The sequence below is a fragment of the Erythrolamprus reginae genome, chromosome 5 (genome assembly GCF_031021105.1).
Source record: "Erythrolamprus reginae isolate rEryReg1 chromosome 5, rEryReg1.hap1, whole genome shotgun sequence".
In the NCBI taxonomy this organism is placed as follows: domain Eukaryota; kingdom Metazoa; phylum Chordata; class Lepidosauria; order Squamata; family Dipsadidae; genus Erythrolamprus; species Erythrolamprus reginae.
In genome coordinates this window covers 111,230,370-111,247,140 of record NC_091954.1, presented here as the reverse complement: position 1 = coordinate 111,247,140, position 16,771 = coordinate 111,230,370, and the positions used below count along the sequence as shown (strand labels likewise).

Genomic DNA, 16,771 nt, shown 5'->3' with positions numbered 1-16,771 from the left:
GTCTTGATTTCTTCCTTATTTTTTGTTCTTTGTGTAACCTTGTTTACCTAGAAAGGTGTACCGATTGCCTGCGTGCCCAGAGATGGACAGGTTTTTAACTGTGGAGGGCAACTCTTTGTTGCCTTTTTAAACTGAATACCGACATTTTTAGAAATTGGCTCACTCGCCACCTGATTTCACCCAGGTGAACTGGGGCAGGGCGAGGAGGGTGAAACCTGATAGGGAGCTTTTAAAAAAATTCGAAGCATCTTGCTTTTGTTCTGGGGTGTGCAAAAATAGCCCTTCACAATTTTCACGCTATTCACAGGTGGAGGACAATGAATGGAAATGAGCAGCACTTCATTACAGACAATTTGGATTAAGACAACATTCAACAGTAATTCGGTTTAGGGTAGGGTTCTCGGTGTAAGAAACTTGCTCCCCATGATGCTGAATAAATAAAAACTGTAGCTTATACTGCTGGGTAGAAAGAAACAATGGGACACATGATCTGGAAGGAATAAGGACCAAAAGAAATTTAGAAACATAGGAGACTGACAGCAGACAAAGACCTCCTGATCCGTCTAGTCCGTTCAGGCGAAGGGATCTCCGTTGTGGGTGACCGCAGTGGCTCCAAGGCCGCCCACCGCGGCGATCCTCTCACCCAAATGGAGGTGGTGGCTGCAGCAGCTTCAAGGGACAAACAGCCGGTCCTTCTCGGCGCGGAATTGCCGCTTCCGTTCGGGCGAGGGGATCTCTGCGGTGGGCGGCCTCGGAGGCTGCAGCAATGCAGCACCAAGAAGGCTGTTGGTCCCTTGAAGACGCCGCCGCCCCATTTGGCCAAGGGGGTCTCCGCAGGGTCTCCGAAGCTGCCACCCACCGCGCAGATCCCTTCGCCCGAATAGAGGTGGTGGCGGCAGCGGTGGCTTCGAAGCTGTCCCCGGGTCGTCGTAATGACAAAATGTGATACATCGGGGACGATGTAACCCGGAGACTACCTGTATATGACATACCTCCCCCACCCCCAAAAGAGGCTGAAAATTTGGGTGCATCTTATACTCCGAATGTAGCTTTTTCAAAGCTTTTTTCCCCAACCCTAACAGGCTTGTTTTCATTGCTACTCCCTCCTAAAAAGTTTTTTTTCGCCCCAATGAGATGCTAACAGTCTTTTCACTATCCACCTAGTAGTTAGAATTTTTTCCTCCTATTTTCCTCCCCGTCTTATACTCCAAAAAAATATAGTAATTACTTTCTAATTTCCCCATCTCAAATGGATGTTACAGGTAGTCCTCAATTTACAACTGTTCATTTAGTAACTGTTCGAAGTTACATCAACATTGGAAAAAAATGAAGATTTTTCTAACATTGCAGCAGGATCAAAATTTGGATGCTTTCTGACCAGGGGAAGCTGGTCAGCTGAAGCAATCGGAGGGCAAAAATTGCTGGCAATTCAGATCAGCCCAAATTCTATTTTGTTTGTTATATTTCAGTCAATTTACTGAAAACCCTTTTAACCCTTTTGGCATAGATCTGGATTTAATTATATGATCTGGGAAATAATTGTATCTGTAATGATTTGTACTTTCTACCTTTGTATTTACCTTCTATTCTTTATGTACCTTGAATTTAAGTAAATACAGTATTTTTATTTCTAATGAGACATAGAGCTAAATTAGTAGAACATGAAAAATACCAATATGGAAAACTGCAAACTGTATATTGTGTAGAATTATATATAAAACACAATAAGGAAAGAAAGAGAGAACAAGATATCTCTCTAATTTTTAAACGTGTATGCATTTTTGCTTTTGTATTATGTACTTGAGTTTAAAACTAATAAAATTTATTTAAAAAGAAAAAAAGTCTGGATTTCTCTCTCTCTCTCTCCCTCCCTCCCTCTTTTTTTTTTACAACAACCCTAAAGAATGAGACAACCCATAATCTTAAAACTGGTTTTGAGGGCCAGAATACATGAGAAACATTTCAAGTATTTCAGTTGTGTAATTTAGAGCAATGGTGAAAATTCTTTCTGTTTGGCTTAGACAATCCGCAATCTCGACGATGGAGTTACTCATCTGGAGATCTAAGGATGCAACCCGATCCACCTTTCAATCACTTCAGATGTAGAGTCTGTGGCATGTTCTCAGCCCATCCACCAAGATTTTCAAGAGTTGGTAGCATCTAGTCTCCAATTGGTTTGATCCAAGTTGGTAAAAGGTAGTCCTCAACTTAGAACGATTCATTTAGTGACTGTTTGAAGTTACAACAGCACTGAAAAAATTGGCTTATGACTGTTTTTCTTTTCTTTTTAAATTTTATCAACCACGTCTGCTGGAAGTTTGTTCCAAGGATCTACTACTCTTTTTCTCATGTTGCTTCTGATCTTTCCCCCAACTAGCCTCAGATTGTGCCCCCTTGTTCTTGTGTTCACTTTCCTATTAAAAACACTTTTTTCCTGAACCTTATTTAAGCCTTTAACATATTTAAATGTTTCCATCATGTCCCCCCCCTTCCCTTCTCTCCTCCAGAACTATACAGATTGAGTTCATGAAGTCTTTCCTGGTAGGTTTTATGCTTAAGACCTTCTACTGTTTTTGTCACCCGTCTTTGGACCCGTTCAATTTTATCCATATCTTTTTGTAGGTGAGGTCTCCAGAACTGAACACAATATTCCAAATGGGGTCTCATCAGCGCTTTATACAGTGGGGTCACAGTCTCCCTCTTCCTCCTTGTTATACCTCTAGCTATGCAGGCAGGAAGAGGGAGATTGTGATACCGTTCCACTTCTGTTACCAGAGCGGCGTTCCCCCTGTCCCGGGGATGGGTCCATCCTGACCTAGTGACAAATACAGGATGGATTCTACCCAGCATTGCATTCACAAACATCTTTGATCTGGTTAGGGAATGATTTAAAAAAAAAAAAGGATGGATTAGCACAGCCATGACCCAAACCAACCAGGTTTACTTTATCCCAGCTTAGCATATTGAGCAATGGCCACCTCATGGTTTTTATCTCAACTTAGCTTGCCAAGCAAACACACAGCTAGCGTGTGAAATAGCCTTTCTGGAAAATAATCAATCCTCTCCCAGGTTGGCTATCTGCCTTGACAGATGTGGCCAGCTGAAAAACATTCCATCTTGCTTGCATTTAGCAGCGCTCTTAATTTAATTCCTCTTGCAGGTTTTTTTTTTAATTCCAAGAGATATGCTAATTCATCCTGGATACCTGAGACCGTGCAAGTAAACATTGATAAGAAACTAAAGAAAACCTACTCTCTTCATTCTCTACATCAATGATCTCAGTGACCATGTCAAAAGCAACTGTGTTCTTTTTGCCGATGATGGGAAACTTTTCAACACCACTGACAAGACACTCACCCTCCAAAAAGACCGGGACTTTGTCTCAGACTGGTCTAACACCTGGCAACTTCAAATATCAACCAACAAATGCTCTACCCTCCACATTGGCAAAAAGAATCCTAACCGCACATACAAACTGAATAAACAATCTCTCACTGCTAACCCACATTTTGTAAAAGACCTTGGAATACTAATATCGAATGACCTAAGTGCTAAAGCCCACTGCAACAATATCGCCAAAAAAGCCTCTAGAATTGTTAACCTGATCCTACGCAGCTTCTGCTCCGGCAATCTCACACTACTCACAAGAGCCTACAAAACTTTTGCCAGACCCATCTTAGACTACTGCTCATCTGTCTAGAACCCATATCACATCTCAGACATCAACACCCTTGAAACTGTCCAAAGATATTTCACCAGAAGAGCCCTTCACTCCTCCACTCGAAACAGAATATCCTACGAAAATAGACTAACAATCCTGGGCCTTGAAAGCCTAGAACTACGGCGCCTAAAACACGATTTGAGTATTGCCCACAAGATCACATGCTGCAGCGTCCTACCGGTCAATGACTACTTCAGCTTCAACCGCAATAACACAAGAGCACGCAACAGATTCAAACTTAATACGAACCGCTCCAAACTTGACTGTAAAAAATGTGAGTTCAACAATCGAGTTGTCGAAGCGTGGAACTCATTACCGGACTCAATTGTGTCAACCCCTAACCCCCAACACTTCTCCCTTAGACTCTCCACGATTGACCTCTCCAGGTTCCTAAGAGGCCAGTAAGGGGCGTACATAAGTGCACTGGTGTGCCTTTCGTCCCCTGTCCAATTATCTTTCCTTTCTTTCTCCTATCGTATATATTCTCTTCCTTTCATATATCCTCTCCTCTAAGTTCACTTTCACCCTCTTTTATATTATCACAGGTCTATTTTTCTTCCTATGTATTTATGTATTGGACAAATAAATAAAATGAATAAATAAAATGCTGTGAGCTGTCCCAAGTCCTCGGAGAGGGACGGCATACAAATCTAATTAATAAAATAAATACATAATATGAATAGAAAAGAGATTCTGGCCATGGCTTTTGCCTATTTGTCTCTCTGCCCACATCCTGGCCTGCCCGCATTGTTTTGAACATTTGTTTATTAAATTTATTTGCCACCCATCCTGCAATGAAATGACTCTGGGCAGCATGCAGCATAAAACGTGAACGTTGTAATATATAAATCTGTGTAAAATAATTATTCTGCTTGAACGGTGTTCTGGTTCCCGGCTAGAGCCTTGGTTAATTGGAAATAAGGCTTACTGAATGCAGAGATTTATAAAGCAAAACACTTCATCTTTATTCCTTCTCCCTTCTGTTACAAAACTGTTACAAAAAGGGGTGTACATAAGTGCACTGGTGTGCCTTTCGTCCTCTGTCCAATTGTCTTTCCTTTCTTTCACCTATCATATATATTCTCTTCCTTTCATATATCGTCTCCTCTAAGTTCACTTTCACCCTCTTTTATATTATCACATGTCTATTTTTCTTCCTATGTATTTGTGTATTGGACAAATGAATAAATAAATAAATAAATAAAATAAAATAACGAGGCTTACTGGTGCAGGCACTGTCGGGAAGATCGGTATCCGCTCTGAAATAATTATTCCGGCACGTACAAAGCGTGGCAGCTCCAGAGCTCGTCCGGCTGTTGGGGGGACATGGAGAGCAGAGGCCTTCGCCCTGTTTCGACTTGAACGTCCCAGGACCGCAGGCTGCAAGGGAAACACACAGACAAAATTGAGCTTAGAGGATGGCGTGAAAAGAGGTGAAATGCGCGATGAATTCTCCATTCTCCTTCTTGGATTTCAAAACCAACAACTACGGAGGACAGATCAGAACCGCAGGAAAAAAAAAAGGCTGCCAACCTGCCTTCCATTGAGGACCTGTATACTGCACGAGTCAAAAAGAGGGCGGGGAATATATTTATTGACCCCTCGCATCCTGGACACAAACTGTTTCAACTCCGACCCTCAAAACGTCGCTACAGAGCACTGCACACCAAGACAACTAGACACAAGAACAGTTTTTTTCCCCGAATGCCATCACTACGCTAAACAAATAATTCCCTCAACCTTATCAAATTATTTACTAAGTATGCACTACTATTACTAGTATTTTTTTCTCATCATTCCTATCACCCATCTCCTCCCACTTATGACTGTATGACTGTAACTTGTTGCTTGTATCCTTAAGGTTTTTATTAACATTGTTTCCTCATCGCTTATTTGACCCCTATGACAATCATTAAGGGTTGTACCGCATGATGCTTGACAAATGTATCTTCTATTTTATGTACACTGAGAGCATATGTGCCAAAGACAAATTCCTTGTGTGTCCAATCACACTTGGCCAATAAAGAATTCTATTCTATTCTATTTTATTCTATTCTATTCCCTGCATTCCACTACCAGTTGTCTTCGGAGAGGGGCAGCATACAAATCTAATTAATAATAATAATAATAATAATAATAATAATAATAATAATAAACCCCCAAGATTTATCTCTTGACCAAACCTCTTCTTGGCAAGAACCTGGAAGAGGATTTGACAGTAATTGAATAGTTTGAATTCTGATGTTCCTGAACCACCTTGCAAGAACATTTTGACTTTGTGGAGAGGATGCCAAAATGCACACAGATATTTACACAAATGTCTGTGGGCCTGGCTCCTGTCTGCTTGAATTTCTGTGATTTTTTTTTTTAAAAAACAGTCCGTTATTTCCAGCAGAATTCAGAAACCCACTTGCTTGGAATTCCTGCTCTTACTGGTGGTGCCTTGCCTTAGGGCTGGGAAGGAATAACTCTTATTTTCAGCCATCTGCTGTATTCATTGTTTCCACTTGAAAATAAATGGAGGAGGTGTTGAAGAAGTTAAGGGAAGAAAGAAGGAGAAGAAAGAAAGAGAAGGAAGGAAGGAAGGAAGGAAGGGAGTTAAAGGAGGGAGGGAAGGAAGGAAGGGAGGGAGGAAGGAAGGGAGGGAGGAAAGAAGGAAGGGAGGAAGGAAGAGAGGGAGGAAAGGAGGAAGGGAGGAAGGAAGAGAGGGAGGAAAGGAGGAAGGAAGGAAAGGAGGGAGGAAGGAAGAGAGGCAGGAAAGGAGGAAGGAAGGGAGAGGGAAGAAAGAAGGGAGGGAGGGAGGAAGGCGATACCATAGAAATGATGATGATAGATACTATAGATAGAGAAATGGTAGGTGATAGAGAGAGAGAAAGAGAGAGAAGGAGAAATAGGAATTGAAAATGAATGGAAACAAAAGGAGAGAGGGAGGAAGAGGAGAGAGGAGGAAGGGAAGAGAGCGAGAGAAAAAAGGAGGGGATTGGAAGGGAATAAGAAAGAGTTTATAGACACTGTCTTACATCTGCTAGAATAATTTCACCTTGCCAGGTTTTATCCTTTCAGAGTGGATAGTTCACCCACCAAAACCTTGAATACAGAGTGACACGATGCTTACAGCAACCCAATGACCCTGAAATGGGAGGCCGAAAATGTCTAATTCTCCAAAATTGTATAGGCTTCCAATAACCAACCACTCAAGATAAACAGCATTCAGATTGTGTTGGGATTCTCTTCTCTCAATTTAGCATAACCAAAAATGCAAAAGAGCCTGTTGGCTGAAACCGAAGCGGCTTTGCTCCTTCCTTATGCGAATAACAACCCGAGGATTTGTCTATCAATCAGAAAGACAGGCAGAAAAGAGTGATATCACAGGAGGTTCTGCTGGGATTACGTATTATTATTATTTCCAACTTCTCAGTTTCAAATTCTCTTAACCTGGGATTTCCTGCAGTAGGTTTTTAAGGTCAATCAGGGTTTGAAGGTGCTGTCACCAGAGATTGGCTTATTCGGTATGATTACTGGTTTTATGCAAGCTAGCAAACTACGATTAGCATTAGCTTTCTAATAAGCCAGGATCGTGCTGTAATAGAACGTCTGTTTAATGCTCTAGTTGAGTGCATTAGAATAGAATAGAATAGAATAGAATTTTATTGGCCAAGTGTGATTGGACACACAAGGAATTTGTCTTGGTGCACATGCTCTCAGCGTACATAAAATAAAATATACATTTGTCAAGAATCATGTGGTACAACACTTAATGATTGTCATAGGGGTCAAATAAGCAATGAAGAAGCAATATTAATAAAAAATCTTACAGTCATACAGTCAACATGGGAGGAAGTGGGTGTTAGGAATGATGAGAAAAAAACTAGTAGAAATTGAAGTGCAGATTTAGTAGAAAGTCTGACAGTGTCGAGGGAATTATTTGTTTAGTAGAGTGATGGCGTTCGGGAAAAAAACTGTTCTTGTGTCTAGTTGTCTTGGTGTGAAGTGCTCTGTAGCGACGTTTTGAGGGTAGGAGTTGAAACAGTTTGTGTCCAGGATGTGAGGGGTCAGTAAATATTTTCCCCGCCCTCTTTTTGACTCGTGCAGTCTACAGGTCCTCAATGGAAGGCAGGTTGTCTGTTAGGAAGCTTATTGAATAGATCTAATATCCATAGATTCCCACTTTGGGTAAAATAAGAAATTAATTATTGAAAAATGTCTAGATCCGTTCACATTGGCTCAATTGGCTAATCACAGAGGTAAGTTGCTAAATCCTGCCAGTCTCCACACCTACAAAAATTGTATAGAAGTTATGGTTCAGAATAACACCATCAAAACTAAAGCACTGGAGATCTTGGAACAAATCGCAAAGTAGATTTTTAGTAAGAAAAAAACTGCACATTCTGCCTTTTGACCCACCCACAATTAAAACCACAATTATGTGCTTTTACAGTAAGATAGGAATGGGGAAGCCGTAAAAGAAAGATTTCCGATTAAGAAATGTTGCATAAATATTGATTTTTAATGGGACCGTCTCCCTTTCTAGCTTTTAGATTCTCTGAAGTTGAGAAACTTTTGCTGTTGCTCACCTATATCTTCCATCTCCATAAAGTTCCTAAAGTTCAGCTTTCAAAACTCACAGTGATTTAACTGCAGAACCATGTGAATTTTCTAAAAATGCATCTTGGGAGAAGAACACAATTCTCCAACCCAGATGGGGAATGTCTGGGTAGTAATTAGTAAGAGGGGCTTAAAGCCACCTCCCCACCAGTCCAGGCTTAAGGGCTGAGGCCAGAACATCAGTTGATCAATGGTCAAAGCAGACCAGTGAGATAGGCCAGAGAACAGGACAAGAGACGGGGTGTGCAGCAGGTAGAGTGCTGTACTGCAGGCCACTGAAGCTGACTCTAGACCTGTAGGTCAGCAGTTCAAATCTCATCACCGGCTCAAGGTTGACTCAGCCTTCCATCCTTCCGAGGTGGGTAAAATGAGGACCTGGATTGTGGGGGCAATATGCTGGCTCTGTTAAAAAGTGCTATTGCTAACATGTTGTAAGCCGCCCTGAGTCTAAGGAGAAGGGCGACATAAAAATCGAATGAATGAATGAATGAATAAGAAATTCATTGGATTAAATCAGAATCAGGATGAAAACATGTTCTCCTTGACCCTCCTTTCCAACATAAAAGTAAGGAAGATTTATGTATGGTGATGATTGTGTAATTTTGATTGTTTTTTTTTAATGATAGTTGGTTTTTAGCTATAGTTTTTAATCATTAGATTTGTATTACATTGTTTATTGATGTTGTGAGAGGGGTGGCCTACAAGTCTAATAAATTATTATTATTTATATTTATTATTATTATTATTATTATTATTATTATTATTATTATTATTATTATTATAAAAGTATTTCTGAATTCTCTCTCCCAACTTTACTGGATCCCCAGCCAGCTTACCAGGAACACAGTAGATTGGAGAAGGTTGTTGTTAGTTTTGTGAAGTCGTGTCAGACCCATCATGACCCCATGGACAATGTTCCTCCAGTCCTTCCTGTCCTCTACCATCATCTGGTGTCCATGAAGCTCATGCCAACAGCTTCAGTGACTCCATCCAGCCACCTCGTTCTCTGCTGTCCCCTTATTCTTTCGCCCTCAATTGTTCCCAGCATGAGGCTCTTCTCCAGTGAGTCCTTCCTTCTCATTAGGTGGCCAAAGTCTTTGAGTTTCATCTTCAGGATCTGGTGTTCTAATGAATGGTCAGGGTTAATCTCCTCTAGAACTGACTGGTTGGCTTGCTTTGCAGTCCAAGGGACTCGCAGAAGTCTCCTTCAGCACCATAGTACAAAGGCCTCCATTCTTTGGCCTTCCTTATGGTCCAACTTTCACAGCCATACAACTGGAAAAGGTGCAAAAAAAGGCAACAAGAATGATCAAGGAAATGGAACCCCTCCCTTATGAAACCAGGTTGCAACGTCTTGGTCTCTTCAGCCTTGAAATACGGCGTTTAAGGGGTGACTTGATCGAAGTGTATAAAATCATGCATGGGATAGAAAAGATGGATAGAGAAAAAATCTTTTCTCTATCACACAATACTAGGACGAGCGGTCACTCCCTAAAGCTCATAGGTAAGAAAGTGAGGACAAATAAAGGGAAATATTTCTTCACCCAGAGGGTCGTTGGTTTATGGAATTCACTTCCAGAAGAGGTCGTGACAGCTGTCAACCTGGATAGCTTCAAGGCAGGATTAGACAGATTCATGGATGCCAAGTGTATCAGTGGTTATTAAAACAGATGTCCATGTGCCTCCTCTATGCTGGTTGAGGAAGGCAGGATTCCCTTGGGTACCATTTGTTGTGGGTCAAGACAAAGGGAGGGTTTTGCCTTCTCTTTCTGCTCAAGATCCCCATGGACAATTGGTGGGCCCCTGTGGGACACAGAATGCTGGACTCGATGGGCTTTGGCCTGATTCAGCATGGCTCTTCTTATGTTCTTATACATTGCAACTAGGAAAACAATAGCCTTGACTATACGAAAGGTGCAACCATCAAATTCCTTGATTTTCCTTGATGATGAGAAACAATGGATGGAAACTAACCAAGGAGAAAATGAACCTAAAACTAAGGAGAAATTTCCTAACAGTGAGAGCAATCAACCGATGGAACGACTTGCCTCCAGAAGTTGTGGGTGAGAATTTGCACAAAGAGAATTTACAAATGCTTAGAATAACAGACTTGGGACCTTGGAGGTCTTCTACTCCAACCCCCTACAGAAAACCCTACACCACTTCAGACAAATGGTTATCCAATCTTTTCTTTAAAATTTCCAATGCTGGAGCATTTACAACTTCTGGAGACAAGTTGTTCCACCGATTAATTGTTCTAATTTGTCTGAAATGGTCAAGGGTCTCCTGCTCAAACAGGGGATCGGATTAGAAGACCTCCAAGGTACCTTCCAATTTTATTATTCTATGATCTATGACAGACAGTGTTTTGTCTCGCATGATAATTCAAAGTGTTGGTTATGACCTATAAAGCCCTTCATGGCACCGGACCAGACTATCTCAGGGACCGCCTTCTGCTGCACGAATCCCAGCGACCAGTTAGGTCCCACAGAGTGGATCTTCTTCGGGTCCCGTCAACTAAACAATGTCGCTTGGCGGGACCCAGGGGAAGAGCCTTCTCTGTGGCGGCCCTGGCCCTCTGGAACCAACTCCCCCCAGAGATTAGAATTGCCCCCACCCTCCTTGCCTTTCGCAGGCATGGGGGAATTGAGATCCTCTTTCCCTCTAGGCCTTTACAATTCTATGCATGGTATGTATGTATATATGGTTTTTATATTAATGGGTTTTTAATTGTTTTTAATATTAGATTACTATTGTACACTGTTTAATTGTTGCTGTTAGCCGCTCCGATTCTCCGGAGAGGGGCGGCATACAAATCCAATAAATAAATAAAATAAATAAATAAATGAATAATTTTAGGCTCAAGGCGTCACCTCGAAGAGTGCAAAATCTTTTGAATCTAACATCCCAAACTCTAGCCCCATTTCCATTGCAAAAACAAGAGTTGTTCCATTTCAGGATTAAAACATTTCAAACACACTCAAAAGAAGCTTTTTTGGCTCAAAACAGTGGTCTCACAAGAAAGAGATTTCAACCTCTAAATGAGATGGGGCAGGGGGATGCAGTTCACAATCAAACATTTTGGGGTATCTCTGGCGTTAGCTAATCAGAGGAATACACAATCGCAGTATTGTCTTAGTCCAGATCAAAAGGCTCATTACAAGATTATTGAAAATCCACTTCAATCAGGTTGATCGGGGCATCGCTATAAATGTCAAAGAAAGGTACTGTCATAAAAACTGGAAACCTCTATCTTTATAGACTGGTGTCTCAAGAGGATACAAGCACAGGCAGCAGTTAAAAGCCATAACGACATCACATGCATTGTGATATCACCTAAATCAGTTGTGTTGTAATAGGAATAACAATAATAACAGGATAACAAGAGTTGGAAAGGACTTTGAAGGTCTTCTAGTCAAATCCCCTGCTCAAGCAGAAAATATTACACCATTCCAGATTAGTGGATGCCCCAGACTCTTCTTAAAAGCCTCCAAGTGATGGGGCAACCACAATTTCTGAAAACCAGCTGTTTTACCAGTTTTTTTCTCGCTATTAGGAAATTTCTTAGTTCTAAGTTGCTTCTCTCCTTCATTAGTTTCCATCAGTTATTTTTTGTCTTGCCTTCTGGTGCTTTGGAAAATACCATATTTTTTGGAGTATAAAACATACCAGAGTATAAGACGCACCTTAGTTTTTGGGGGAGGAAAATTAGGGAAAAGAATCTGCTTATCGGGTATTCATCTGGCTAGCATCCTTAGTCTGGTCAACTTCAGCACATTATTTTATCCCCTGGTTTTAAAAAAACCTTATTCAGAGAGAGTAACAATGAAAGAGCTTGCAAGCCAGTAAGAGCTGGGAAAATCGTGGTTAGGGCTGGAAAGAAACATTTGGAGCAAGTTAGAGCAATGAAAAAACCCTGCAAAGATTTAGGGCTTGGAAAACATTCTTTGCAAAGAGTAACAGTGAAAGAACCTGCAAGTTAAGAGCTGAGAAGATCATTAGCTCCTAGTTAGAGCTGGAAAAAAAAACCAGCTTCGAAAAAAGTTGCATTCAGAGTATAAGACACACCTGAATTTTCAGCCTCTATTAGGGAGGAAAAAGGTCCATCTTATACTCCAAAAAATATGGTCGGTTATTTATTTTTTATTTTTTTATTTATTCATTTGTCCAATACACAATACATATGGAAGAGAATAGACATGAAATAAAATATATAAAGATAATATGTAAAAATAGAGGAGTAGATATATGAAAGGAAGAAAATATATATGCTATATGAGATAAAGGAAAGACAATTGGACAGGGGATGAAAGGCACACTAGGGCACTTATGCACGCCCCTTACTGGCCTCTTAGGAACCTGGAGAGGTCAATCGTGGATAGTCTAAGGGAGAAATGTTGGGGGTTAGGGGTTGACACTATCGAGTCCGGTAGTGGGTTCCATGCTTCGACAATTCGATTGTTGAAATCATATTTTTTACAGTCAAGTTTGGAGCGGTTAATATTAAGTTTGAATCTGTTGCGTGCTCTTGTGTTGTTGCGGTTGAAGCTGAAGTAGTCATTGACCGGTAGGACGTTGCAGCATATGATCTTGTGGGCAATACTTAGATAGTGTTTTAGGTGCTGTAGTTCTAGGCTTTCTAGACCCAGGATTGTTAGTCTATTTTCTTAGGGTATTCTGTTTGGAGTGGAGGAGTGGAGGGCTCTTCTGGTGAAGTATCTTTGGACGTTTTCAAGGGTGTTGATGTCCAAGATGTGGTATGGGTTCCAGACAGATGAGCTGTATTCAAGGATGGGTCTGGCAAAAGTTTTGTAGGCTCTTGTGAGTAGTGTGAGATTGCCGGAGCAGAAGCTACATTGACCCCCTCTTCTTTGTCATAGCTCCTCAAATATTGGAACACATGGTGCATTACTTTCTGGGTGAACCTCCTATATTCAGCCATCATTTGGTTCTGACCTTGAAAAGAGAAGGTTCCAGGTGAGGGCTGGATCTGACTTGGGCAAAATGTCTTGTTGACATTATGACTCCTGTTCCCATGACAGGTTCTTTTGCCAAAGAGTCCTGCTTCCTCCTCCAAGTCTTGATGGCTTCCTAGATTGCTTACAGTCTAAAATTACAACCCTAATTAACTTATGAGATTTGCTGCCAACATGAGGTAATTATGAGCACTTGTCTCCTCTGTTTTTTTTTCCTTCTCCAAACGTTAACACACATTCACGGAGACTAGAAACATAGAAACATAGAAGTCTGACGGCAGAAAAAGACCTCATGGTCCATCTAGTCTGCCCTTATACTATTTCCTGTATTTTATCTTAGGATGGTTCTATGTTTATCCCAGGGATGTTTAAATTCAGTTACTGTGGATTAATCTACCACGTGTGCTGGAAGTTTGTTCCAAGGATCTACTACTCTTTCAGTAAAATAATATTTTCTCATGTTGCCTTTGATCTTTCCCCCAACTAACTTCAGATTGTGTCCCCTTGTTCTTGTGTTCACTTTCCTATTAAAACACTTCTCTCCTGGACCTTATTTAACCCTTTAACATATTTAAATGTTTCGATCATGTCCCCCCTTTCTCTTCTGTCCTCCAGACTATACAGATTGAGTTCATGAAGTCCAGATGCCATAGAAGAGTCAACGTTCCCTACCCCTGCTGTAGAGGTTATGGTGTAGGACCGAAACCTGGGAAACCAAGATTTGAGGCCACCTTCAGTCATAAGAACTCACTGGGTAACTCTGGGTCAGGTCCTGTCCCATGAGCCATTTTACTTCACAGGATTGCAACTGCCCTGGATTGCCAGAGGCAAAGCAAGATACATATCTAATGACTAAACGGGCGCTGATATGTTCTTATAGACATTGTCGGAGACTCGGGTGTCGCAATGCAATTTATCAGAGGGCACCAGATTGGGGGAAGAGACATACAAACCCACAGTTGTCCTGATCTTGTTCTATAATAAACTCGTTATAGTGATGACACTGCAGAAATTAATAACCGCACCCTCCCTCGAGCTCCTTCATTAGCCTAATAGCTTTGGCCCAGTTTACGGGGCACGTTTTGGCTTTATCGTTCAGGCTTAGAAGGTCCAAAGTTACTCAAGTCCTGCTCCTCCCGGTGCCCTAAACTGGCTATTCTCAGTTATCCTCTCAGTTTGCCTGGTCTGGAAGACTCTGGAATCTTTTATTATTATTTTGGAACTATTGTTTGATAAGAGGAAGCTGAGGACGACAGCAAGGAAGTGTATGTCAAAGCAGCAATCTCGGAAGAAGGAATCAAGTTGTTCTACCACCCCAACAGAAACTAGTTTTGATATCTCTGGCAACGCCCATAAGATACCAAGCACAGACTGTCTCTTTCTATTTTCTTTTCTTTTCTTTCTTCCTTCTTTCTTTTCTTTCCTTCTTTCTATCTTCCTTCCTTCTTTCCCTCCCTCCCTCTCTCCCTTTCTTCCTTCTTTCCTTCTTTCTTTTTTCCTCCCTCCCTTCCTTTTTTCTATCTTCCTCTCTTCCTTCCCTCCCTCTCTCTCTTCTCTCTCTCTTTCTTCCTTCCTTCTTTCTTTCCTTCTTTCTTCCTTTCTCTTTCTTTCCTTCCTTCCTTCTATCTTCCTTCCTTCTTTCCCTCCCTCTCTCCCTTCTCCCTTTCTTCCTTCCTTCCTTTTTTCTATCTTCCTCTCTTTCTTTCTTCCCTCCCTCCCTCCTCTCTCTTTCTTCCTCCCTACTTTCTTTCTTTCTCTTTCTTTCTTTCTTTCCTTCCTTCTTTCTATCTTCCTTCCTTCTTTCTTTCCCTCTCTCCCTTCTCCCTTCTCCCTTCTTTCCTTCTTTTTTTTTCCTTCCTTCCTTCCTTTTTTCTATCTTCCTCTCTTCCTTCCCTTCTTCTCTCTCTTCTCTCTCTTCCTTCCTTCTTTCTTTCTTTCCTTCTTCTTTCCTTCCTTCCTTCCTTCCTTTCTTCCTTCCTTCTATATTCCTACTTACCTACCTGGAAGGACGAGATGTTCAAAAAATTGTCCTAGTTGCATTTTTAACAGGAAATACAGAAGGAGCTGCCCAATACAGAGGCAGCCTCTCTATCTGGGCAGTACAAATTTCATGGAATTTTGCTGCTCGTGGAAGGGTGAAAAGCTGAGAAGCTTTAAGCACATAAATCATGCAGCTCGTATCTGGGCTCCTCTTAGCAATGTTTGGCATTTATATGAAGTGGCTTCCACATCTTTCAAGTCTTTCCCTTCTAAGAGCTCAGTTTGTGGAATTTGTTCAACCTTGTTTCTGAATTAGCTCATGTTCTGGCTTTGCACAAGACATTAAGCTAACAAATAATCATCATTGCCACAACTATTCCAGAATTTGAGTGAATCGAGCCTATCATATCACCTTAATGTGGTCGCTAGTGTTCTGTCCGGCCTGGTTAATTATCAGTAATTAATCCCCAATGAAGACTCGAAAACAAAGTCACTATGGATATTTGTCTATGTACAAAGAAACATGTTGGAAACAGCAATGAAATAATAGGGATATCAATCCAATTGCCAAAAGTTCACCGTTATCAGAAACCAGCATCCAACATAAGGTAATAAATTCAAGTCATTAGTTTTCGGCATTGACAGGTACAGTGGTACCTGTACTTACGAACTTAATTTGTTCCGTGACCAGATTCTTAAGTGGAAAGGTTTGTAAGAAGAAGCAATTTTTCCCATAGGAATCAATGTAAAAGCAAATAATGTGTGCGATTGGGGAAACCACAGGGAGGGTGGAGGCCCTGTTTCCTCCCAGGAGATTCCCAGAGAGGCCCCACGGAGGCTTCTTCCCGCCTTTTCCTGCCCAGTTTCCTCCCAGGAGATTCCTAGAGAGGCCCCATGGAGGCTTCTCACTGCCTTTTCCGGTTACAGTTTTGGGGGCTCGTGTTTGTAAGTGGAAAATGGTTCTTGAGAAGAGGCAAAAAAATCTTGGACACCCGGTTCTTATCTAGAAAAGTTCGTAAGTAGAGGCATTCTTAGGTAGAGGTAACACTACTCACAAATGCCTTCAAAAATCAGGATTTCAGGATTGCAGAAGTATTTAAGAGAGACTCTTCGGCTGCTAGTTCTCTCTATATATATAGGAGTTGAACTTCTGCACCAAGGTTTCCCATAATCCTCCCTTTTATACTATCAGTGATGACAAGCTGTGCATAGAAGTATTCAATGCCTAGATCTATGTTGCCAGAGATATTCTTGTCTCTCTCGCATTCTTCTTACCCTGGCGTCTAATATGGGGTCCACAATATCCCCCTCCTCATCTGACTGAAACATTACCATGGCTGGGGGTTCTGCAGTCTCTGAAGGTTCTCTAGGCCCAAACTCTCCCTCACACTCACTTTCTGATTCCTCTGGTAAACACACTGGCCCATGATACTCAGACAGACCTGGTTCATTCTCCTCAAAGTCCGTGGTCAAAAAACCCAGATGTGAG

At 41.4% G+C, this 16,771-nt stretch overlaps 1 protein-coding gene across 2 annotated transcripts in view; it reads right to left on the bottom strand.

Annotated features, from left to right (window-relative positions):
- EPHB3 (EPH receptor B3) overlaps positions 1-16,771 on the bottom strand; it is a 186,767-nt gene that overhangs the window by 43,356 nt on the left and 126,640 nt on the right. For both annotated transcript variants that reach the window (XM_070753736.1, XM_070753737.1), the window contains exon 4: positions 4,946-5,101. In XM_070753736.1, coding sequence (XP_070609837.1) covers positions 4,946-5,101 — 156 coding nt within the window. The remainder of the gene's footprint in view (positions 1-4,945; positions 5,102-16,771) is intronic.